Genomic DNA, 27,905 nt, shown 5'->3' on the forward strand with positions numbered 1-27,905 from the left:
ATAAAATAACTGATGTTGAACTGAATCAAATCTGGGCCACATGAATGAGAATTGAACTGAGTCAAGAAAAGTCAGAGACGACACCGGGCCCTACAATCCTCTGCAAAAGTTAAAACCAAACCGGTCTGCTCATTATTCAGGTTATACTGCACACATTCTCCTCGTTCTAGTACACAGAACAACTACGCTGCAGTAGTAAATACTCCAATGTAGATGTCACTGAAAAATGAGCTAAGCTTCCCCCCTCACTTCGTCCTCGTCAGTCTGACAACACAAACCAGTATCTCTACAGTCACAACTCCACTTCTGCTGTCAGGATGATGTCCTCAGTGAGGCACATGAAAAAAGCAGCATACTGTGAGGGATCAATGCTTTTATGCTTTTAATTTGCTTTTATGTGATCAGTTTCTGTGTCAGTCCAGCCTGTCTGGTCAGTCACACAAAGTTAGGCCCCCCAGGTCCTGTTATAATGTATAATATGTTCACATAACTATGAAACAGAGCAAAAACAAAAGCTGCACTTATGTGAAGAATGAGTCACAAAGTCTTCAGCATATTAAATGAATTAATTACTGAGAGGGCGACCATTGTCAGCGTCCTTCTATCAGCGTCACATCCAATGTGCGCACCTCGACCGAAGGCTCCCAAGCCTCCGTCAGGGGACAAATAAAACTTAAAGCACACAACACACATGAATCACACACATCACAATATCCAAAGTCAGCGGTTTTAGTCCCCTGGAAAAACAAACAAACAAACGAGAGCTCCTCAGGGAGAATGATGAATAACTTGAACAGCGTCGTACATTATTTTTGTCAGACTTCCAAATATTACAAGCACAGACACAAGTGCTGCAACTAAATTCTGTTTACTCTGGGGGCAAGGTAAATATTTTTTTTTTTTTTTTTTTGTGCGTTAAAAACCTGCATAGCCCGGATCTTTTGTTACACAATGACTGATCTGAGCACTGTTTTCCACAAGCGCAGGTGAACGGGGGGACATGTAAGAGAATTCAGTTGTGCTTATCTGAGCAGTCCTGCAGGAGACAGTTGTTCTGCATCTGTGCAGACTGCCTCTAGAGACGAGGCGAGCTGAGGAAATCGGGGAAGATGGTTTAACTGGGCGAAGCTGCTTCTCCCGTAACAATAATGTGATACAGTTCTGAGCCATCGCTCTTGCAAAAGGAAATAGGATTAAGTTGTCGGTTACCACCAACGTTCCCTATCATGGCAGGATGATGAAACATCTCTTCTGACAGAGAATGTTAATTTCTTTATTTTTCGGCTTAATATGTAAAGCGAAAGTCGTTTCGATCCCCAAAGTGTCTACTGAGGGAGAGGTCTGGTCAAGTGTAAGAGTTAAATATTCATAGCCAGCATGTGTTTTGTCGCACACACTGTGTCTGATGTGAATAATTGATGGTCACTGTTGTAATTTCAGATGCCATCAGCAGACAGATGTGTTCTGTTCTGAGAGCAGTTACAGCCGACGATATGACAGAGACGCAAAATCCACAAAGTATTACTGTCTCCTAACATTAGCTGGAGCCATTATATGTGCGTCACTAATGCACCTATAAATGGAAAAATGTTTATTGAATGCTTTAACATCTGACAATATATATATATGTATGTATTCAGAGCTCTAACCTCTGCTTTTTTTTTACCTCTGCATCCCACACTGTATAAATCTCTGCATGGACAAATAACGGAGATGAAATTAGATAAAATAATCTTTTTTATTTAAAGTACTGACTGACCCTTTCTACTAAGAACTGGATTTGCTAAATCCGAGAAAGTGCATATCACTCGAATTTAAGAGCAAGCTGAATTTAGACAGAACTGGTTCAGGACTTTTCGAGCTATAATTAAAAGTGGCCACTACATTTAAACTGGAAGAATAGATCACGCTACAGTTAGTGGTAGTAAGTATGATGTTATAGAGGCAGAGTTATTTAGAGAGAGACTGGGGGTGGGGTGGGGCTGCTCTAGGTGAAAGAGACAGGTGCATGCAGGTGTTCTAAAAACAACAGGACGTCAGTAGCTGTAGCTCAGACTGCTGATTTGGTTTTAATTTATTGGTTTTTATGCGCTTTAACTGCCTGTACCACAGTAGCGGCAGTTAAAGTACATAAAGCCCTTAGTATCTGATTGCTGCATCAAAAATAGCCCTCCCTCTATGAGTCACTGCTTAATTGTAAACTCCAAAAATTGATGCACTTATTTTAGGATAAATGTGACTCACACTTTGTGGGGATACTGACACATTCACTGTAATGTTCAAAGCCAACAAGGGATCCATAAAGCTGCTTAATAATCCCTTAGGAAAATGTGTTGGAACCTGTCAGAGAACAATCACTGTGCTTTGTCTATACAGATCACTGTACGTGCTTAAATTATATGCTGTTGTTCAGGAACAAAACCACGCATGTGTGATCACGTCATTCAGTGTCCTGGTCTTACCTATAAAGATGTGACTAACCGCTCTCACTCTGTTCATCCCCACTTATCAGCCCAGTCTCATTAGTTGGGTTCCTCCATCTTATCACTGAGTTCAACCCACTCCCTTAGATCCTTCTACTCCCCTCAGGTCTTGTCAACCAATAAACATCAATTAATGCAGGTCCTTTGTTAGACCACAAGAACAACTAATAGTTAATTCTACATTCTCTTAATGGTAAATATGGTAGAATTGTCTTGATTTCAACCTCAATGGTGAATTATACAATCAAATGAAATTAAATGGCACCGCAAACACATTTTGAAACAGAACCAGCTAAAGACACGCCAGTCCCCAATTCAGACTCTGCACCGACTCTATGGACACAGCCAGCAAGAAGAGACGGATGCAGTGGTGCATGTGGAGGATCGGCCACAATGTTGCCCTGGAATTATGACCAGCACAATGTACAGAGGTCACAGATGAGCAGATAGCTTAGTTTATTTACTGTACTGCTGAACATCATCTTATCACTAATATGTCTTTCCCCTTATCATCACTTTTGAAGCCGGTCCATTACATCATGTGTACCACTGAAACTTAAATCCCTTTTCTGGCATCTTAAACTTCACAAAGAACTAACAACCCAAGTATAGCCCGTGCTGAAAAAAAAAAAAAAGATTCACACAAATTTGCACACAATTTTCAGGAGAATTCATATTTATGATGCTGAAGTAAAGTAGAACAAAGTGATATATCAAGTGGAGCATATTGCTGGGTTGGCCAGTTCCAAAGCAGAGAGCCTAAATTAGCTGAATAAAATATCACGCACTGACACAATCTCCTGTCTGACGCACAAACGCTGTAACTCATTGTGCGGGAAAATAGGTCACCGAAATAAAGTGCATTTCCAAATAAATCGACATACAAAAGTAAAAGCTACTTGTTAAAATTGGACATTCCTCTATTGAAGTTTCTCAGTTAGAGACCTATAAATTAAAGACCTGTTGGGAGAAAGAGAGACGCAAATAAAATGCAGAATAAATCTCTTTCAGGCGTCGCAGGCTCGTCATTAGGCGTGTTTTGTCATCCCTCCTCTGAGCAGGCCTGCATGATCACAGCCTCACAACGAGAGCAGCCCTAATATTGTTATTATTATTCCTTGAGTACACCCATTTGTTCTGAGCAGCTCGACTCCAGACTACGCATGTGTTTTCTTTTTGTGTCACAGGCCCACTAATGAGTCTAAAGTGCAGTGACTGATAGGAAGCGAAACTCATTACCTACCCTAAAACATCGTCAAGAGATAGAAAATGCAAAAAGCAACACGAGCAAAGTGGTTTAATTACTGCAATCACCATCAATAATATAAATGTAAGCATGCAGACTGCCATCGCTCAGTACATCCCCAATGCAAAGAAAAAACGGTCTCATGGGGGGAAAAAATCCATTAATTCTGATTAAAATCTTCTGTGCTACTCATTTGCATATCACTCAGATGTGTGATATTGTACAGAAGGTGTCCTGGAAGTTCATCTGCTGTTTATAGTGGTCCAAAACTAAAAATACCACAGCCACGTAACCAACTGGTGATTTGCATTCACCCAACGGAACGGTTTTATATTAATGAGTGTGAATATACCAAATTAAAAGTCAACTCAGTGTAAAGGCACATTTGGCAACAATCATAGCTCCAGGTCTTATTTCCCAAATCTGTTATCCCCACGCCTCAAATTCTGACGTCTATGTCACCGCTACATTGGCACAGGTTCGTTCAAGCTGGACAGACACCGTCTCTTCCTACAGTTATGCCGCGCGAGTACTTTCTCCTACTTGTGAAGACGCTCTGCACCGATTCAACCCATCAAGGATTTTCTAGGACATAAAACACCGTGCCACTGTGAAGTCTTTGGCACAGTGAAGCAGGATAACCTTAATAATTTCTAGAAAATGATTTGGCTCCTCATGGCCCTATTGTACTACCACTGTGCTTTGCAGCAGGGATGAAGTCATCTGTGCCCAGTTTCTCCTAAATATAGCACTTTGTATTACATTCGCAGTTTAACTATTATTTTGCTGGATCCAACAAATGTTTGTCTCATGTTTTCAGTCTTTTTCATCAGGTGTGTTTTTTTTTTATACACATTCTGTTTTACAGGCTGGATTTTGGAGGTTTCACAATGACAGACTTTCACTATCTCTTATTAGGAAATTTATGAGTTTTGTCGGTTATCTCTGGGGTAGCTGGTTGCTCTGATCACCTGAGCAACTCTTATTTCTTCACGATAAACCTGATGTGCTCACCTTACATTGCTTTCATTTCTGTTCTGGGGACCCGTTTCTATAGTTAACAGTTTCCTGATGTCCTCTACTAGAGAGCAGCTTTACACCAGCATTATGTCCAGGTCATGGTCTATCCAAGAGCAAGAGAGTAGTAAAGGAAGCCACCTATGTCAAACTGGAAAACCCTTCTAAGAACAGGGGAGGTGGACTGAGATATTAATCTGCTATCAATTTACAACATATCTGTCCTCAGTTTCACACCCGCTGACCTTGAGATTAGAGTCTCCGACTCATAATGCATCATTAGAGCCTCATTCATTGGAGAAAGAGGACAGGGTCGAACAGTCTCCCCCAGTGACAGGTGAGTATCTGTTCATTAAAAGCACTAGTCATGAGAGTTTCCGATGTGTAACACCCACAAATGTTCATATTTAAACCCCAACTCCACACCAATCCTTCAGAACCACGGAAGATACTTGGACGAGTGGAGAAAACTCTTCAAGAAACTATACAAGTCCAGTTGCCTTTCTTCTACATTTTTGGATTTACACCGTCAACCTTACAGATAGGAGCGTGCTTCTTGAAGTGCAGACCGCGTGCTTTGTTCTGCAGCAACCACAGCATGAAGTAAAAATGATGTCAGGCCACATGATTGATCACAAAGAGAGCAACATTTTGCTTAGTGGTTGTCTTCTCAGCAGCACTGTGCAACCAGCGCACTTCGGTTTAATGAGAAAGTTATTCTGAGATTATTTTCAGACTTATTATTTAAGGATAGGAATAGTGACTATCAATGCACATTAATGCTTATTCCACATATAACGCTAAAAATAATCAAGGTCAAAGTTTATTTTAAAATATATCAGTTAAAATGAAGAAGAGAACACAGACTTCATTTGTTCCCAGAAATTCAGCAGTCATCGTAATTCTTGTAGAAAAATCCACAATCAAATTAAAATTCTTATAAAATCTGTTGTTGTTTTGTACATTCAAATTGTGACTAAGCTTTGAGCCTCAGTCTCGGCTACCTACACGCTAAACGGGTGGTGAATAAACAACACACGGTGCTGATGTGCTGCTGAAAGAAGAGACAGTCATTCACAGCGTGCCTCCTTATTGATCACAGGACTGCAGCAGAGCATAGCGTGGCTCTGTGTCGAGTCCCTTATTTTGATAACGTGAGAGGTAGTGACCTAAGCGTCTCTTGGGATCAATTCAAAACCCTTGCCACAAAAACAGCCAATTAGCGAGTGCGCTTCACTGCCTCTCAGATGCATTCCAAGGGACTCTTTTTTTCCATCCAGAAAACGAGTCCATTTTCCTTGCTCTAAGGAAAGCCAAGTCCATGAAAACAAACACATAATACAGGATGAGGAAATGTTGTTAATGCAGAAACCAAATGAACTTATCACACGCCAACTCAATTGGTTTGTTTTTTGCTCTGAACACACGTGTTTGCTGTTGGTGTCCCTGCTTATGGTCCCATGGGATGAGGCACCACAAAACATCATTCTTGTTAGGTTAAAAGACACTTTCTTCATGGTAAAAAAAAAACAAAAACAAAAAACACTTTAGGGTCTTTTTTAGCACTGAAACATATCACCTGCATATTGTTGTTATTTTTCTGTTTGATTCCATGAAAGGAAGTGTTTTACAAGGACCAGACTCCGAGAAGATTAAATAACAAACTGACAATAAGATACTCTCCCCTACACATAGAAAAAGTTTTGGCCTGTCTGGGTGCCTTGGAAGTAAAATTAGACAGGCTCCATGGTTACTAATACATTCCTCTGGCAACCAGAGACGGCACAAGGACACATCAATGTACACTCGCTTTTCACCGTAGCTTTTAACATGCCTCCCTTTGTTTCCTTCTCTTAAGAGTTTGTGTACTTCAGTCTCGTCAAATCTGTTTGATGCTTCCACCTGATTTTTCTCTGGCAGTAAATAAAAGCCGGTCGGGTTAGAGGTTAGGTCAGCTTGGATGAGGAAATAGGGAAAGGGGGGGTGTACTAAATCAGCTTCCTCCCTGGCTGACTGAAGAATTTCTACAGTCTCGCTTTAGGAACAACAGAAGGTTGGAGGAAAACGATAGAGCCACAACAAGCTAAAGAAACGTGTCGCCTTTGCCCTGAGCTCAAAATCAATTTCTCTGTACAGCCTTGTCAGCAGTGACATTATTTAAAACAGCAAGAGCAAATGTTAATGAGTTCTTATTTGCATATTTATTTTTTTCTTTGTTGAAATGTCACTGATTATTACGTACTATGATGATAAATGCATCTGCTCATGCAGCCTGATGTGTAATTAGCCATTAGGTGGAATGAATAGATCAATTAAAGGCGAGGGACCAGGATTAAGAGAAATTAAACCAGGAATAATGCAGGAATGAGAAACAAAATAACACATTAGGCTCAGGGGTGAAAAGACCCCATTGCTTTTAGATTAGGCTAGAAATCCAGAAGGGGTTACTAATCAAGAGGAGTATCTAAATCAGCAGCATCAGACAAATCTATTGTTTTACTGCACATTCTTTAGCCCTGAAGTATGACTTTCAAAATCAGGTGCTCTTTGCCCCAGCTAAACAGTTCATTTTCTCCTAAAAACCCATCTCTGTGTGAGGGGGAATGTGTATTTCCTGATTGTATTTATCCCCTCCCAGGATAATCAGGTGCCATGGCTTGGTCCGTTTGAATTTTTTCAACGTGCAGAAAAAGGAAAAGGGGGAGGCGGACAGGGAAAAATGTTTTCGCTTGGCCTTTGCCTTATTCCGAGCCCAGCTATTCTCCTGCCAGTGCTTGTTATTCACAAATGAGGAAAAAAATGCATTACAGCGAACCAGATGGGAACATTCCACATGACCAAACCAATCAATCACCTTGGTGGGACGCAGGTGTGACACAGCCGTGCAGCAACACACCATTTCACAGTCTATCAGGCACAAACACATGGTCACCAATCAATGGCACCCCGAGGACCCATGAGGAGGGGTGCTTCTCCGTAGCCTCCCTGGTTCATAGCTGATGACTTCATAATCACACATCCATTCTCTCAGAGGAGAAAGGCGATGAGCTCCCTAATAACGTCTTCCACCATGTGAACACCAACACTGTAATGGATGCTGCTTTAGCGGGGACACTAACATGCTCCCCTACATCCCACATTCACGTGCAGATCTCCCTGTCAAGCTGAGGGAGCGATGTCTGGGGGAAACAAGAAACGTCCCCCCGTTGGCTATTAGAATCAAGTCAGTGTGTAACATCAAAGTCAGACTTGATGTTTGGTATTAGATGCCAAACAACTGTTGAGCAGCGAAACAACAGAGCCAAAGAGAGGTGAAAGACAAAGAAGGATACACACATGGTTTAGGAATGCTGATCGAGCTCCAAGCAATGTGGGCACATTTCCTCAGTCAGAAAACCCCTGCAAACCCAAAGCGGTCTTTGGTTTAAGAACACAAGCCTGCACTAAATAAAAGACCAAAACAGCCTGAAGGGGATAAATCTTTTGATGAGTACTCTCTCTGTGGGGATGGCATTGCATGTGGGCAAAAACTGCCACAGTTAAAAGAGTTTTGTTGATTTTAAGTTGACAAAAAAAAAAATGTACCTTCCCACCCCCGTATTCCTGGCAGTAAAGAAAAAGTCTCACAGAGCCATGCTTCTCTCTACACTTCCCACACTTCACACTCTCGGGGCTGTGCCAGCGCTGGAGAAAATGTCAGGCATTGTCAAGTGGGAGTAAAGGCGAAACAAATGTTTGCATTTTATTATCCAATCACAATCCACTACAGCCCAACAAGAGGGGAGTGTAACATTATCTAGTGTTTTGTTTGCCAGCACTCCCAGCAGGCACACAGGACGCCTGGGCAAGCAGTTGTGACCGTGGAGGAAAAAAAAAAAAAAAAAAAAAAAATGGAGGCGGGAGATAGAGGAGTGGTGGGCAAGAAAATTAACCAGCAGGCTTTCTGCCACGGCTAAGCTCAACGAGGACTCAGCCTTTGATGTGTTGACAAATTAGTTGCTTTGCTCAAGTTAAACTTCACAAAGTTCCCTTAAACCTGATACGTTCATGTTCAGAGGGACGCATGTGCAGGAATCAGGGGTCAATTTCATGCATTCTCTACATGGACTGGTAGAGTTACTCTTCTTAAAGAAGCAGAAAGGAGAAGAAAGGAGGGGTGATCTAAGAATGGGTTTGTCATCCATATGTGCTCAACCTGGGTTCATATGTTTCTGCTGCAGGGGATTTTTTTTACAAGATATGTCCTAAAGTTGATCCCTCCTGTGATAAATGACCAAGGTGCTTTCTTTCCTTTCTTTTTACGGTTGGTTTAATACCTGCATTATACCATTACACCAACAATTCTACACCCAGTGTGTTGGACCATTCATACAAAAGATGTGCCCAGCAGGTGCATGAAGTAACAAATAGTGTCTGTATAGATTAGGGAGACGGAGATATTTACTAGTCTGGCTTCAATTGAAACGACGGATAGAGCTTAACATCGATGACCCAAAGGCATCTGTAAATGATATAAAATAAAAATTGTCCAGCCATCTGCTTTAACACTAAATCATAACATTTACCAGTTCTATGCTGTAGCTTGGTTTTCTCTAAAGAACACACAGTCACCTGCTTTTATTAGGCGCATATCAAAACTACACAATTATAAAGTATTCAGTGCTGTCAACAAGGCAAGCACTAAAGTCAGCAGACTTAAATTGTTCCCCTAACACTAATTCTTCTGAATGAATCATTTCCCTTTCACCATTGCACTTGTATTAAATAATCTCCCACATTCTTCTTGGCATCAGCTGCAGGCAGCATGAGGCGAGCGAGAAATGAGAGAACGAGGGGGGGGTGGGGTGGGGAAGGGAGAGATGTGAGATACACAAGGGAGCAAACACAATGGGTCTCAGTGGCAGGATTTTGATTTATGAAAACTTCTTTTAACCAATACTCAGCAGAAAAGTTCTTTTGATTGTTGTGTGGCGCAAACATCTGCAGATGTATCCTGAAGTCTTATCACCAACAAAGCTGCCAGCTCTTGGCCTCGCACATTCACAAGCCAATGCGAGCATTCTCACATTAACACATTAAGTATTTCCTAATGTAAAAAAATGCAGAGGAGTGGCCGAAGCAAGCACGTGAAGACACCTTTCCACTCATCATAAAAATACACTAGCAGCACTCTGACCCTTGCAGCTGCTTCCTAGAGACTTGTTATGTCATCACAACTTGGCTGTACCACAGCTCTTCTATCCTCTTTATTGAGACAGCCCCTGGAGGCCTTCTCAGACTACAGCTGATCCTCTGCAGCTGGGCAGCCTCGCCAGTCGCATGCCGGGGGCCGTGGCCGAAGGAAGGAAGGCGGGAGCCGGGCAGGGCCAGAGTGGGAGAAGTGAGAGGGGCGGGGTGGGCTGGGATCTGCTGGGAGATGGAGGCGGTGAGGGGAAGAAGAAAAGGGATTTGTGCCCCTTTCAGCTCGTCTTCAGCTCTTCATGCTTCACTGACCACAGTAATAGATAAGCACACCCTGCAGCTCTGCATAATGACCGGCTACATCCACTAAACTGTTCTGCACACATCTCATTTCCCCTCTCTGATGTCTGCTTTGTCATATACATATATATAAGTGCACCATATTTTACACACACACACACACATATGTATATACTGTATATATATGTATATGCGTACATGTGTGTATATACTGTATATATAACAAGGCAATATATACTTGTATAGATAAAATATTTGATGACATAACAGCTACATTATTAATCAAGTTAATTCTGTATTCTGCTCTTGTGGAAGCGTCTTTCACTGACATGTACGTGTGGTGGTGAGTGTGTTCGGGTATGAACACCAGACTGGGAAGAGGGAGCAGCATTGGCAGCACCTGTGACCCACACTGCAATGGAAAGTGAGTGCACACCTGAACAGCACCTGGCCACGATCGCAGCCTGGGTCTGAGGAGGGTCTCCCCTGGGACAGAGCATTAGCACATGACACCTGCCCCAGTAAAAACACACTGGGGATGCCACTGTGATGTGGGATTTGACACTTCATGAAAAGCCTTCAGGAGCAATTACACGTGAAAAAGGAAAAGGGAAGAGATTAATTCTTCTCTAGTTCAAAAGACCAACCCGTGTGGAACGGCTGTCTTTATTTGTACCTTAAAAATACAATGAAACATCAACATTAAAGAATGACCATGAGTTATAAGAAAAAATCATAAGTTTAATATAAAAATGAATAAAGAGTCTTTAAGGGTGTAGGGTCATGGTTGTCAATACATTTATGTGGTCAAAAGGGCCACATCTTCTCAAAGAAATGATTTTAAAGAAACTAGTTGTATATTAAATCACTCAAATAATTATCTACGTAATTTCACAACCTGCCAATTTCAAGTTTTCTCTCTTGGCACTGAACTGTGAGATCGGGTGAAATCTTCACAAACATAGCCAGTGATTTATAAATGAGAATTAGAACAACTTAAAAGAGCTACTCTTCATTTTTAGTACAGCTCCGTAAATATTTCCGTAGCTTAAGCTTATTGTTTGTTCACAAAAACCAACACATAAACACTTAACAACCAAACATTTTAATGAGTGGCTGTCAAAAAGAAATCTGCTGAGTTCTATAGCATCAGTGGCTAGGAGCACTGCTTTCTGGGAAACAGAAACATATTTTATATTTTTGTGTGAAGCATCAGTACTGTGAGGTCTAGAGATTTTGCATAATTAACTCATGACACCACATGTATCAACTGAGACGGAGACCAAGTTCATTTTTACCACCAATTAATGTAGTGGAAAGTCTGTAACACAGGATCATCTCCTCTGTATGTCAGCGGTGGATGAGACTAAACGGGACAGACAAACAACTGAGCAATCCCAGTCAGACAGTCACGTTAAGGTCACATGTGTATGTGGACCGGCTGGAAGCGTGCTGCATGCGACTGTGTGCATGCGTTGATGACAGCTCTAAGCTGATTAGTTTTTATGCAGAGCTAAAGCTGTATGACCAATAAGTACGAAGCACGCCAGAGAAACGTGAGTCTGAAAACTACAACTCAGCAGTTGTGATATTACACCGTCGCGCACGTGGCTCAATCCAATATGATTCCATGCGGCGAGAACCCGGAAGATAGACTTTGGAGATGTCCAACGACACAGTCTTATCGGTCCGCAGATAACCGTTATTTTCCATTGAACAACAAAATAGGTATGAAAGCAACTGGAGTCCCACACAGAAATGAATCAATTCAATTTCCTGTTTTGAGTGAAATCTTGTTTGAAGACAGAAAGCCTGTGATGGCAGGGTTACTTGAAAGATAAGCGTTAACATTATACTGACCCTTTTAACTTGGAAACATTAAAAAAGTGATAAAATAACACAGAGGGCTGATTTCATAGTTAGTCTGATGACCCTGTACGACTTTTCACCTTCTTTTGTTTTCGATAAAGAGCCCTAAACTGTGACTAATGACAGATATTATTAGCTTCATTGGGTCTGTCTCGCTAAATTGCACAGTATCTTTATAGCATTATCTAAGGTTAGGGCAGAAAAACAAAATGCTTCCTACACTTAGTGAAACACAACACCAGTCCATTGAGTAAGTAATGACAGAAACCCAATCACAACGCTCCTGAAAATAAAGGAGCAGAGTGCAGCTTCTTCAGTTGTAGCTCATGCCTGCCGTAATTGCCCAGAATGCTTGAAATCAGCCTCCCCCCACTGACTTCTCCATATTGAGCTGACACCACAAGAAAAAAATCTCTGCAGGTAATTAGATGTAACCATTCGTTGTCAGGGCTATGAACTGTTGGCAATCCCTGCGGCTAAACAATTAGAGAGAGCAAACGAGAGCCAACCCTCAGTGGAACGTAAATGAAGCATTACAGAAAGAGTAACTTAAATCAAAAAGGATACTCTCACACACCTTTCTCGGTTATGTTTTTAACCATTAGACAGTCAATGACTCTGAATAAGAACCAGTAAACTATGCTTTATTTGCGGCTCAGTTGGCAAAGCACGGGAGTCAGCGGTTTGTCATGTAATGCACTGAAGCCAATACGTGTTGCACATATTGAATCAAGAAGTAATTCTGAAACTAATTATGATACCAAGAACTGTAATCACAACGTGACCAACAATTCCCACCACTGATCCTCACGTGTACCTTTTACTGTCTGAACCAATCGATCCAACAATCACAGTTTTCCAACTACTATAATTAATGAAGCAAATGTTGACTGTACTTGAGTCACGATCGGTACTGTCTGTCAAGCCCTAGGAAGCACAGCGATGATAAATGATAAGTCTGCCCCAGTGTAGCCGTGCAGCCAATTCATGAGACGATTGGTTGAGTCATAGAGACTCACATGGCTAGAAGTGTTTGTCTGTGGTGGTCAATACGCACAAACTATGTGGCCGCCACCTGTCGGGCATCATGCAGTGGATGACGTGTGGGTTAGTAAGCGGATTGTAGCCCAAGAAGGTGGGGCTAAGATGCACGTGAGCTCCCGGACCAGCACATCCATTGTCTTCCCAAACTGGGACCCAGCCCACCGGAAGGACTCATCATTAAGAGCTCACTGTGGCTCCCTGGCATTCAATCAAATCCCCAATTCTTCAGCTTCAACCCCCCACGCACGCTTCACGAGGAAGCTGGAACAAACTCTTACCCAAACTGCATTATAAAGTTTGGAAGAAAGCACTGAATTATGTTCCTACAGTCTGCAACGATATCCCATTTCTGTTTTAAATTCATTAGTCATGGTTAATACATCAGAACAAACCACTCCCTGCAGCCTCATTTTCCTCCTGCTCCATGAAATACATTGAACCTTTGTCAAAATAACAAGGTTGGTGTTATACTGTCGTACTGTCCAGGGTTTATGTAGTGAGGTTTAGTTACTGTAAATGCTGTGGCTCATAGGAATATTTAGCTCATAGGACGAACGAGACAGGACTTCTTCCTGTGGAACATAATACATATTTCTTTCAGAAAATAAGGAGTTTGCTAATGAAGTTGCCTTTTTTGGTCTGTGCCAACCACAGACAATCCTGTAGGTGTACTATAATTCACACACTGTAAATGCAAGCACTTTCTCACACATCTAAACTGTAACATATATGATCAGAACATCATATAATACAACGATTGTGTCTTGTTGCTACAGACATTAGAGGCAGACGTGCCTGAGGCTGAGGGTTCAACATGTAGTAGTCTTTGTTTCAAAGTGTTTGCTGTCTTAAAAACCCTAATGTCTTATTCTACACTGTGTTTAAACTACACAGATAAAATAAAGATAAAATAAGAATAAATTCAATCTTGAAGGTAGTAAAGTAAGACTGCCCAACTGACAAAGGACTTGCCTTAAGTGAATAAGAAAACATTTCAGTCAGTATGTTTTCCAAAGGAAATTTCCAATCAGTGTGACATTTCTCATACAAAGCCTGGTTTAGATTTCCAGCGTTGATAAACCAAACATATCCACGTAAACATGGAAACGTCATCAGGGTTATGGATTGGTCACTTCCGATCAGGAACAATACAGTGAATAAGAGGCAGGAAATATGAAAGAGGTCTTAAGGGCCCAGAAACACCAAGATGACCGCTGGCCGCCGCTGGGTTGTTTGTGAGGGTTGTTATGTTAGTGGCCACCCATTGTCCATAGTTTCTTTGTCAGTTTTACTGATACAGCTTTACTCCAGGTGGACCACACAGCAGCAACGTGACCAACCCAGTATGTTGATTTAGGTCCATTTTGACCAACATTTTAGTCTCTAAAGGACTGTTTTGGAGCACAGCCAAACACAGTGTAGAGGGCTCTATCCTGACCTGTGGCACGTCCACAAATCTAAGACACCTGAAGGTGTCAACCCATTCAAAAGCTCACAAAGTGTTAAGACTGATAGATTAAAATGCTCTAAAATAGGTCAAAAATGTCTAACCCATATACTCATGAGAAATAACCTTTCAGACATGACCTAATGAAGTCTATTACTGTGGCTAACTATTTGATAAAGCTACAGTCATCTTGAATTACCAGCCTAAGATAAACACAGACAATTCCAAGTTCACAATCACACTGTCTGACACATCACTGCAGCAGATCCCATTCTTATTCTGCCACTGGTGAACATGATTACAGATGCAGCATAGGCGGTGTATGTGAAATGGTGATGTGATCAGTTACATGAAAGATAACATTTTGTTTCAGTTTAGCAGCACCCATTTGTGAACTAATTGTTGTGCTTGGAAACCAGTCTCCAGGGACATAACATAATGAGTATGCATGTAGTTAACCATAAAGCTGTCAAGTGGATACACATCACTGTGATGCTAGGCCAAAGAGCTGGATAACATAGTGCTTTTAATTGTTGTAATGGCAGCGAATATTGCAAATCAGTAATAGAGCGTATTATTTTGAAGACGGGGCTCCTGATGTAGTGTTAAATACATCCATATATTTGAGAAACTGAATACAATAATTAAAAAAAATGAATAAATACAAATAATAGAGAGGCTGACATTTGGAAAGTCACAGGTAGACTTGATGAAGGCGCCGTGGGGGGTATATCACAACAAAAAGCTTTGGGATCTCTAAGCTAAGAAACAGCACGGCTCTCAGAATTAAATAAAAACAATGATTGATAAACTCCCAAGTCTGGACAAGCATGAGCTGACAATTAAAAAAAAAACAAGAAAGTGGATGAACTCCATTCAATAATCTATGTTATATAAAAAGGTTTTGATTACACCCATAAAATACAAAGAGTCTGTGCCATGAGAAGCTGCTGAGAGCTAAGTTTTGATGTCTAGGAGACAGCTCCTTATGACGAAAGCTATACTGATGGCGTGACTTCTACCCTGGGGGAGGGTCATCACAGGAGGAGGAAGGGGGAGATGGAGAAAGGGGAGGGGGGGGGATTAAGAGAGGAAATAAAGACAGGATGAGAGGGAAGAAAACAGTTCTATGGCCTGGCAAGCCTTTCAGCGCTGCTACCTCCAGATGTATGATGTGCCTTAACCTCAACCAGGCACATTTTTTCACAGGATGTCATTTCACTACTACAGGGCATGTGAGGAGTGAGTTGAAAGGAGTCATTTACTTACCCATTATGTTTGAGTTCATAAAAGGTGTTGAGGACAATCCTTCATGGGACACTAATCGACTGTCACTCAAATGATCGCTGTAATGAGGGCTGTCTGAGAAATCCTGGGGGGGGAGAGATCAGAATATTAAGCACATTGGAAGGCAACTTCAATCATGGTGTGTTACAGCATACGACTAATTAACAACAGAACAGCACAAGTGGTCATTTATGCCAATAAACTAACCAATCTATTATGCAAAATGGTTACAAAAAAATGATTGAGAAAGAAAATATCTGTTCTGGACAGTTCCACATTTACACTAGCTTTAGGCACACCAACGAAAACGGACACATTCAGTTAGTCCAACAGTCCTGGTCTAACTCTTACATCTGGGGAAATGTGTTTCATAATAACCGAGAGAACAAATTCAACCGTGTGCTACACCAGAGGCTATAGTTTGTTCATGTAGTTTATATATAATTAAAATAATGGGATTATGATGATAATGGTAATTATTGGTATTATTCTTATGTTTTGGAATCTCTTACTTTACTTTTTACTTCAATTTATTTTATTTTAATGCATATTAATAGTTGTAAAAATGAAAGTCGCTTTAAAAACAAAATGTATTAGTAGTTTTGTATTAGTATTTACATACAAACTATATTAACACTGTGAGATTATTCCTGAGGCATGTTGTTCCATCACACCAGGCCCAAGGCCCGCCACGCTCTAGACCCACTGCAGTTGGCGTACCAGGAAAAGGTGGGGGTGGAGGACACCATCCATTACTTGCTCCATTGGACTCTCTCACACTTGCACTGGGGGAAATGCTGCTGTGAGGATCATGTTTTTTGACTTTTCCAGCGCATTCAACACCATCCAGCTCCTGCTGCTGATAGACAAGCTAATAGCGATGGGAGTGGACTCACAACTGATTTCGTGGATAGTGGACTATCTCACTAGGAGACCTCCATTTGTCAGGTTGGGGAACTGCACATCAGCAGCACTGGAGCACCACAGGGGACTGTGCTCTCTGTCCTATTCACCCTGTACGAGGTGTACTTCAATTACAACACAGAGTCATGTCATAGGCAGAAGTTCTGAGACAACACTGCAGTTGTGGGGTCTATCAGGGACGGACGAGAGCAGGAGTACAACAATCTGGTGAACAACTTGGTCTCATGGTGTGAAGACAACCATCTTCACCAGCCTCTACACGACACCATAGTGAGGCTAAAGGGAAGCTCGTTCAGTGACAGGCTGCCGTCTCCATCCTGCTCCATGGACAGTTTGAGGAGGTTGTTGCTGTGGTCACTGTTGATACTACTACTAACTGTATTTGTTGATTGTGCTTCTTTAGTTCTCACCTCTGAAATTAGGCATTCATTCTTTGTAAATTTAACCAATAAATTCCTCAGCATATGAACTTCATATTCAAAACTTTTCACTCACACACAGGCGCTACAAATATCTTTAGCATTTGAGTTTCTGTGGTTTCTTTGTCACAAAAAACCAATACAATTTCACAGAACGTTTTCTCAAGCTTATTTAAACGTGTTTTTATTTAAAAGTTTTCTTTGTGATTCTGCCATTGTGTCTCTGTGATAACATGTTTGGATTCCGTTTCATGAAAGCAGATCATAAGAAGTTGTTGTTTAATAGAAGGGGGAGAAACAGAGAGATGCAATCCTACGTCATTTCCAGGTACCTGCAGCTTAAAGAAATTGCCTTTTTCTCCTGCAGCTTAACAGAGCCTTTTCATGACACTTATCAGCTTCAGGGGCTTAGGTCTAAATATCGGTCACAGTATGGTTTTTGAAAACTCGGGGTCCCGTGTAATAAAAGATGCTCCGTTACAGTGCTAATCCCAAGCCCTGTGAAAATCCTCCTGTGCCCCAGTCAAACACATCTTCCCAAACTGCATTAACTCCCAGCAGAGGGACCGAGCAGCAGTGGGCTTGCATTTCTATAGAGCTATTTTCAACAACTCGTACCCTTTGCATTCAACATAGAGTTTAAAAAAAAAATAAATCTCATTATCCATCTTTTTTTTTTTTCTGAGTGGATGGTGATGGAGTAATTTCAAAGGCAGTGGAGCGTTGTGCTGTGTCGAGGGAATCCTCAGAGATTCCCCATTGTGCTCCTGCCAGGCCGCACACACTGTTAAATCACACCATGAACAGACTCCATAACAACAACAGCCCCGTGAGAAGCCGTAGCAAACACACAGACATACACAACTAACGTAAGCGAGCAAAAACATTCGCTCTCTTCCTTTGTAAGACAAGGAAAAATGTTCACTTTCTGTGAGTAATGTCCTTTAAAGGCTGAGTCCAGACAGCAGACAGCTCCAAAGCTCTCAGCTCAACGTGTTATAAGTTTGTTTTGTTAGTTTCTTTAAGGTAAAAACTAATATTTGTCATCATACAGAAAGTCTGGTCGTTTCTTGGCCATTAACAGCTGCCATGCAACCATCAGTTATCCTAGGAATTTTGTTCACCCTGCCAGAAATAGTTTGGCAGGGCCCTTGTAAAACTATAATATTGAGGAATAATGGAGAGCTGATGATGGGTGGTTTATCTAACTCTAACTAATAAAAAGGTAAGTGTATGTCCCAAAATGTAAAACTACTCTCTCTTTTATAAACTACATTCCTCCCCATTCAATTCTTGTCTTAGTGAAGACCACACTACACTAGCCTGTTTGTGTGTTAAGGCAACCACACTGTGTTTGCTTCTCTGGGACCATTAGATCATCAATCACACATCCCTCATCATTCACAAACACTGGTGGCCTACATCTCTCCGAGACACTAACACACGCTGTCATCGCTGCCACGGGGCTACGTTAGCACTACTGGCTAAATAACTGTCAGATCACTGTGGCAGCGCGCAGGCTGGAGCTCACGCCTCCATCCTCCATCACTCTCCACAGCATTTAAAAAGTCATCTCTTCCACACACCGCGCTGTATCCCAGGTGAACGTGTGGCTGCATGTGGCCGCTTGGGAAGTGATGATATGGTCATGATGGATGCGTGCGGGGTCGAGTATCAAGTTGGGGCAGGGCACTGGGGAAGTGGGGGTTGTCGTGCGGTTGCGGTGGGCACAGCCCTGCCTGTCAGACCGCCAGCCCACAGCCACAGCTGCCCAGGATACAGCGGCTGGCCGGGAGCCAAGGTCACGACGGGGCTCGGGACTGTTCACAGTCGACTGATCACACACTCGTAGCGCACCAGCTCAAACAAGCTCAGGGACAAGACTGAATTCCCTTTGTAGCAGACTGAAAGATGAGGCACTCGGAATTTCTTCCAATAGCCTTGGACAGACACTGTGAATAAATCTTAGAAAATAAACCCCGTCTTTTAATCAGCAAATTCTTGCTTAAGTAATACGATCCAAAAATGCATCATTCATTAAAACATCTTCCTCCATCTCCAGAGGGCAATTTTAACTTTAGAAATTAATTATACCTGTTTCCGAGTCGTTACTTCTGTCTTTCAAATTCAAGGTAAAGTATAGAATAACAAGAAGTTCTTGAATATCAGACTTAAAATTGGATATAGTCATCTTTGCATACAAAAGTTGGTTTAGCTGAAACTGGTTCCTTTTCTATATCTGAGCTGAATGACAACACTAAACTACCATTAGGTTTAAATGTAAAGCCTCTTGCCCAGTGTGTGCTGCAATAATGTATGGACCTATTTGGAAAATCCGTGACACATGATCAGATAGCTTGTTTAAAAGGGTTGGTTTTGTTTATCACCTCCCACACAGTGTCACATGATCACAGTCAGCATCCTGTTAAGTATGATCAATGGAAAAACATGTGACTAAACAAAATTTGTATTTTAGAAACATTTTTAGTCATCTGACTCGACACATGAACGTTACACCAACTATACATTATCAAACCATTAATGAAACCATAACATTAATGCGCCTTCTTAGAATCTGATCTTGTAACCATTCACACAGTTAATCACAGCAATAATTATGACATGAACGCCAAAACTCCTTGGAAAACAGAAATCCACACAGCAGATTATTGTAGTCTACGGAGGTATAAATAATGCCGCTCCTCTGCTCAGCCAGAAATGCAGGATAAGATACTCAGTGGATGATAGAAATCAAGTCTGTATCAACATAAGTCGTACGTGCAGCTGTGTGAGTGTGGCATGCAGTGTTTGCATGCTCGCCTCATGGAGGTGCAAACAGCTGTCTGTCGGCTGACGCTGTGCCTTGTAATGTCAGAATCACTCATTTATATGCACCTGGAGCAAAGATATCTCAAGCGTCTCTGTCTTATAATTCAAATCAAGCTGCCTATGTTACCATAGCCTGTAGATGTTCATTCGGGAAGGGCACAGAGAAATAAACAAGGTAACGCAGCCCGAGTGGCTCTGACATTTAACTGAATTCTAATAGAAAGTGACAGGAGATTGACATTAAATGAAATTCATACAGGGCATCTAGAACAACCAATGTGTGAGGGACAAACAAACAGGGGGAGAGCTGTTCACACTGGCTCACACAAACAGCGAGATGTTCTCCCTCAGACGAGACACAGAGATACAACATGTCACCTAACATGCACAAGTCCTCATCACTGCTATTGTCATACAAACGCACAACAGGTAAACAACAAAGATATTACATTAACAATGACAAGCTATAATAGAATAGGTAGTCATTATTTTAAATTCAAACAGATTATATAAAAACCATAATGTCTCGTTTAGTGTAGGTCACGACATAAACAAACACACAGTGAACTACATAGATGCCCACATACTGAGAGGTCTGATCAGCACAGAAATATAAGAGGTAATGGCCATGGACAAAAAAAGGACATGGCTTCATTTTGATGTAATTCTAACACAAGAAACATTTTTTTTAAATAATACTTACAGAATTATGACCATAAACATCTTGTTTAATTTACAAGTAGTTAAATTTAATTTTAGTTAAATTTACTGTAACATCCACAAAGACCTGGGCAAACCCCTTCTAAGACCATATGTTTAGCATTATGATCTAAACAAACATTTTAACTGCTGTGTCTTTTACTGTATTTAAACATAGTTTACTCCCAGTAGCATTCACAGAATATGATTGGCCTGTCTGTCCCGGTGGACGGGGAGCTGCTTAAATATGGGAATCATCTAGAGCAGTGGTTCCCAACTTGGAAACTTTATGAAGCTAAGAGAATGAAGCAATTTAGAGTTAGAATATGATCTACTTTTTTTTTTTTGTATAAATTGAAACTGAATTAAATGGTTAATTTGCTAATCAAATAATTCCTAAAACTAATTAGCTTGTGTTGTTGTAACAGGTCGATTTCATTACTGGACATGTTCCATACCGAGAAAATAAAGATGCAATTGGACCGCCAATCAGAGCAACAAAATATGTGACGAGTGCTTCTTGACAAATGCTGTTAATGTCGTTGTTAATAGTTTTAAAATCCTTTCATTTGTCAGACACAAATAATGGAATCTAAACATCTCAGTGGTCAGATGATGTGTATGACTGTGTATGAATCGCTGTTATTGTTCTGCCCATCACCACATAAAAACCAAATGATCTGACTGGCCTGGCAGATCTTAATGAATTTCTAACGGCTCCATACTGAAATCCCACCACAAGCGTTTTGTGCAGCACACACTGCATTTTGTGCAGTTTGTAGACTAAACTATTGTAGTAATTGTCAATGCTTAATTTGAGCCCAACTCCCACTTTCACTGACAATCCACGTAAGTTTGACACTTGCACAGCTGATGTAGTTTCAAAACATCACCAGTGACAAGTGACAAAATGTGTGTGTTACAAAAAATAAGTCTAATCTGATATTAAAATCAGTCTTCAATTTAGATTCAACTTTGTCCATAAGTCATCCAAATACGGAGTTATTTCAATAGCTCACATTAAGTGGTGATAGAGTAATGCCTAAAAACAGGTCTAATCCACAAGACATTAAAACAATCACCAAACATGGCCTTAGGATAAAAACACGTACACTGTGAAAACGTATTATGAGCAGCATGAACACATAATTTGAGATGAAATATCCTAAGAAACCTCCAGCAATAAAAGGAAGCTCAATGCCATAATAATATGAAATGACAGTCATTGATTTTTCCTCCTAACTGCATAACATTTATGGCTGGATAAAAAAAAAAAAAAATCAATGCCACCAGTCCCGTCTGTCACAGAGAAATATGTCTAGTACAGGTCATACAACGTGACTGGTATAGGGGTAAGGTAAGACTTAAACATTGTGAATGTACCACTTGGATGTAATGAGTGTTAAATGATGTGCTGTGGAGCAGAAAGGCCACTCAGAGGCGTTAAGGTGTAGGTCATCTTACCCTAGAGGACTCATAGGAAGGACTGGACTCGCCACCTGGGGCCCAAGACGCTTGGTTGGTCCGCTCCTCCATACCTGTCAGAAGAGGAGATGCACAACTCAGTCAGCCAGTCACCATCACTCACACAGTTCAATGTACACGTTTCTGCACTCTCTTCCATATAGATGGACACGGTGAAGACGTTTTCAACACCAGACCATACGGGTGCTTTTAACTACAGTTGAACATATGACCACACACAAACTGACGACTACGGACGCACACGTTCAACCCACACAAACGGCTAAAATGTTACTACTTACTGAAACGGTTTCCAGTTATTTTCATATTTCTGCTTCAACCACTTTAGGAAAGACAAGCTACATTCTTATACAATGTGCAATGTAAGTATGACTTAGCATGCCTATGTACACTCGACTGTCAGTTCATTAGGTACACTACAGAAAACAAACAGACTGAAATGAAACACTTGTGCTATAAATCTTAGCTTCATGAAGGTTATAGGATTCAGTATTAGTTAAAAGTATGTGACCGAGCTGTTGGTTTAACTGTGTTTTTATTGAGGAGGCTGTGTTGTGTTGTGTCAACACACGTTTTTTCAACTTTTTTGACAGCCCCATTTCAGTCAGTGAGCTAGACTAAATACAACAGAAGCACTTTTATACTCAGCACCACAAAGTGATCATAAACATACAGTCATGAAAAGGAAATTAAATTAGAGCAGGACTGTTTTATTGGACTGTATTTGTTTTCACTGGTGTACCTAATGAACTGGCAAATGAGTGTATATTTTGTCTGTCTGATGTTGTCTCTGTTGCTGCACTGCCTTTAGAACTGAATCTGTTCATGAGACCAAGTTTTGAATATTTTTTGTGAGCCTGGTTGGTTTTCCTTGTGTTTCTTGTTTTTTATAAGCTTCTTCCTTGGTGTTTCCTGCTACTCTTCCTGTCTGTGTTTTGCCTCTGATCAGGGTTTTTCCTTCTGTGTTCCTCCCTCATTAGTTTCACCTGTGTCTCATCAACCCCTCGGCCCATGTGTGGATACAGTCCTGTCTTGTCCTTTGCCAAGTTGTCTGTTGAGTATGCCATTTGTTTCTGGATTTGTGTTTTGAATTTTACCTGCCTACCCTGTAATGCTTTTCGTTCCAGATTTTGTTTGTTTCATTAAAGTTCTCTTGTTTCCTGCTGCTGCTTCCCCTCATATCTGCGTTTGTGTCCTACCTTCTCACCATTCAACACAGTCTCGCTTGTACTTGCTTTTATGTCCAAGTTTACACACCGAGCTTGGCAAAAAAACCCTTGTGTTATACTGTACACTCTTGTGTGAAACGAATGAAACTTGAACTAAATAATCTTCTGTTTTTAGCTACGCCATCAAAGAAATCTCACAACTCTTTCAGCCTGTATTTTCTGTTATTTCCTTGTGTTGTTTTCCCATATGATGACAAATACTGCAAATGGCAATGAATGAGAAAATCCCTTTTAAATCAACGGTAAAGGTGAAGCTATACTTTCATTCTTTGATTGAAAGGTTTACTGCCCAATATTTTTATAAGTGATAAATCGAAGGAGTCACTCTCAGGCAAAAGTGCCAAATATATACTATTGCAGCTGTTTACTGCTTTTCCTCTGTTTTGTATAATTACAACTAAGTAATCTTTTGTTTTGGACATATGAATATGTATTTATTTATATATGAACAAAAGATGAATCTGAAGCAAAATAAATTTTAGATTAACTGACAAAAGTAACTTATTGGCTTATTGGCTGCCCTAAATGGCAGACAATACAACGTTCAGACTACACCATCACATATGACTTTACCTCATGACTTTAAATCTGAGAAACTTTGCCAAGCAACTTGATAACCTGAGGGAGTCTCATACACACCATTGACCATTGTGACGTCACCCATTGGATTCTGAACCTCGAAAATGAAGCCCAAAATGGGCGGAGCCCACAGTCGCCGTGTTGGATGAGCTTTACTCCACCCACACGCAGATACTCCAAATATAGACGCAGGGGGTCGTGTCGGACGTTGAGACCCACCCCCCCAACCCTCCGCTACCAGTTAGCTCAGGCTACCGCCGGTCACTCAGAGCGGGAACGCCCTTAATTATGTAGAATTTTAAACCTTAATAAAAAATTAAATAAACGAGTTAGAAAAAAATTCACCCCCAGTACAGTTGTCATGAATAGTGAAATAAATCACGGAGACCAAAACTGTTTTTTGAACCAGGCTCCTCAGCCATGACCATGGGAGGTATGTGAACCTGTGAAAGCTCCTTCTCTAACCAGTCCCTCACTAAAAAAAGTGTTTTTAAGTATTTAACACCTGATTAAGAACTCATTGAAGCACAGATTATCATAGTCAAAGTGATGTCCTGTTATCTCCCAGGACAACAAGCACGGCCGACACTGCTTAACTATGGCAAGCAACAACTTAGTATCTTTGTTTCAGACAGAAGAAATATTTTTCTGTATTTTTTCCTTCAAATGGTCCTAATGTACCAAACTGACAATTCCAAGATCTGATGTGTGCCAAGCTAAACAGCTGAGCACCAAAACTTGATAAAACGCTTTTTTTTTTTTTTTTTTTAATTATTTCAAACTGATAAACAAATAAAATCAATAATGCCAACCACACTGCAAAGGTAGAGCATCTGGCATGTGTTGAAAAATATAATATTTGATCTTTACAATCTAATTATGTGGTATAGTCAGTAACAAATATTTGATGCCTCCATTGTTCTTGCTGTTTGAAGCAATATTGTGTTGCAGTAAATTCTCCGCAAAGGATGCATAACTGCAGAGCGAGCGGAGCATCAGCATTCTCCAAGTTATTGATCGTCCCTGTTGTAATTTCATCTTTCTCAGTATAATGCAATACCATTTGCTCATTTTCACCTTCAAATAAAGAATATGAGATTTAAAAAACACACAATACTTGGAAAATAATAATATAGCAAGCAACAAACAAAACTTTTCAATATTAAGTGCATTTTTACCCCTGACGTTTAACAGATGATATGCACTGAGATGCCTCCGTGCAGAAAGGCGGGGCCTATAATCCCAGAGGCAGAATTTACAAAAGTGAAACAAACAACCCCAATAATAGCAGAAGTTATTTATGCACAGCCAAACAAGTCTGTAATCACAGATCAAAATGTGTAGAGTGGTTCTCCGATTCACCCCAGACAATTTAACCTAATGAGGTCCATTGCAGCTTAATGAGCACTTTTTATGCACCAGTAAGGAAATTAAACTTAAACCAGGCACTTTGGTGTTAAAGAAAAATGATGAAGAAGTGGAATTATGTGATTATAAGACACTGAATATTATAGACAGGGTGTCAGGTTGTGTACACACTGAACTAACACTGAACTTACTGGGTATTATTAAGCCAGTTTTAATCCCCACGTCACTGATAACTTTCAGAAACCCGTATGTCTAATTATATACTTAACCAGAAAGTCAGTGACATTTCTTTAACCAGAAATCACGCTCCAGTGAGCAGAGCTATAGATAAGTTTCATCCTGACCAACACGATACTCACACAGTAGATTCATTTCCTCTTCTTCAGCAGCTTTATGGAAAAACTATGCCGTTCATCTTGTCTCGCTTTCATCATTCACATTCAGAGCTGTGGTGCTTGTGTTTCTAATTAAACTCCTACTCTTGGTGGAGTGACGACACCAGTTTGAAGCCCAACTGAGGCCTTTTTACACTCAGACCAACAACAATGGCCAGTGTTTGCTGTCTGGGCCACTGGTTGTCCTCTCGTCTGATTACCATCTCCTACAAGCACTCAAGTTTCAGTTTTTTTTTTTTTCTTTTCACTGCACAGACAGGCAGCAAAATAAGATTCCTCAATGCCATAGGAAAAAAACTACATTGGATAAAATATAAGTATAATGAATTAGCAGAATAAATTCTGTTGTACATCTAACTGAAAATATGCTCAAAATCTAGCAACACAAAATCATGTCATATTTCCCTGTGTGACAATCAATACTTTAAAACATAAATAACCATGAATTAAGAACCAACAAAGTCTTTACTGCCATTGTTTTAGTTTTACATCCTTTCATACTATGTACACTGATAAGCCATAACACTGGTACCATCACAATCTGGCCAGACAACAGGGTCACCAAACCTGCAGCTCGTGGGATGTTCCCTGTACGCAGTGGTCAGTATGTGTCAAAAGTGCAAGGAAGGGATAGTGGTGCATCCAAGGATCCTTGATGCAATGGCTGACTTGTGCAGTTCAAGCCAAGAGAAAACCTAATGTAGCACAAAATGCTGAATCCTGGTCCTGATAGAAAGCTGTCAGAATACACCGTGCAGCAGTTTGTTATGTACGGGGCTGCGTAGCTACACATCAGTCAGGATATCCATGCTGACTTCTGTCCACTCTACAAACACCTAAACTGAGCACGTGAGCACCAGAATAGAACTAGTGGAATGAAATATGGCAGCTTGGTTTGATGCATCACATTTTTGCTTATGTCATGTGGATGGCTGGGTGCACGGGCGTCACTTATCTGGGAAAGATATGGCACCAGAATGCCAGGAACACCCCTTGCCGTTGCCTTGGGGTGGTGCTTGGTGTGTGGTTCATCTAATCATTCACAACAATTATTTTTTCACTAGGCCAAATCAAACCTTTTTTTTTTCTTGAAAATCTTCTGGTGAACCAATTGTGAGCACAGAGGTTGGCTAATATGACTGACTGCTCCTTTCTTACAGTCTCATAAAAATGCTGCACCCTCCTCAAACGCCTGATTCAGTAAAATACCATCCAACAGAAATACTAAAGATATATTCTGCACAAATGGAAATATTTCACCAACTGAAATTAGCGCTCCTGATGTAAGAGCATGCAACAAGGCAGAGGCATCACAAAGTGCCAGCTTAGCAAACCACAGAAACCAAGACATGGGACAAGATGTCTGTTGTGTTTAATCGCTACTTGTTTGTCATTATATGTTACAATGAGTAATAATAATGCTCATGACACTATATTTTTTCACAAACTCTTGAAGTATAAGAAAACACTATGTGCTGACATAGCAAGCGTTTAAGTCTGGCACAAATGTGATTTCCAGACATAGGTTTATGTGGCACTGCTGACGTACAGTCGCCCCAATGAGTCAATGAGTCAGTCCATCAATACTGAAACATTAAAAAGGCAGAATGGGCCCAAACCAGACCAAATAATAATGTAAAATATGATTTGTATATGATTTGTATAAGTATATTTGTAAATGATTTTCCACAAAATACCTAAAATACGTATATTTTGCATTTGTAAGTTTCAGCTGTAAATGAAGGATGATTGAGGGAGAAACTTAAGATTAAACTACATAGGCACAGATTTTATTTTTAGAAAAACGGTTGTTATAAAACAGTATAAATCTGAAATAGTCAAAAGCCCACACTTGGATGTGAATGAAACAATACAGGGCAACACATATTTAGACTAACTCCAATTACATGTTTATTTAAACTGACCAAGCATGTCCAAGGATGAAAACTTCCAAAAATAGAAGGCAAACCAATTGGTTTCGGTTTGGTGATGTAATAATCTTCCAATTTTAGGAGAAGCTTAACCATCATTAAATACATTCAGAAACTAGCATCAGCTTCGTCTACTGTATGAACAGCTGAGTTTGCTTCTGGGACCGAATACA

General features: G+C 40.7%; 1 protein-coding gene across 5 annotated transcripts in view; it reads right to left on the reverse strand.

The window, feature by feature from the left end:
* The window catches only part of tcf12 (transcription factor 12), a 70,489-nt gene that overhangs the window by 37,076 nt on the left and 5,508 nt on the right, over positions 1-27,905 (reverse strand). For all 5 annotated transcript variants that reach the window (XM_047580264.1, XM_047580266.1, XM_047580267.1 and 2 more), the window contains exons 4-5: positions 22,210-22,283; positions 15,857-15,959 (exon numbers count right to left, since the gene is read on the reverse strand). In XM_047580264.1, the coding sequence (XP_047436220.1) occupies positions 15,857-15,959; positions 22,210-22,283 (177 nt within the window). The remainder of the gene's footprint in view (positions 1-15,856; positions 15,960-22,209; positions 22,284-27,905) is intronic.

This window comes from Mugil cephalus, chromosome 3, assembly GCF_022458985.1.
Source record: "Mugil cephalus isolate CIBA_MC_2020 chromosome 3, CIBA_Mcephalus_1.1, whole genome shotgun sequence".
Taxonomy (NCBI): domain Eukaryota; kingdom Metazoa; phylum Chordata; class Actinopteri; order Mugiliformes; family Mugilidae; genus Mugil; species Mugil cephalus.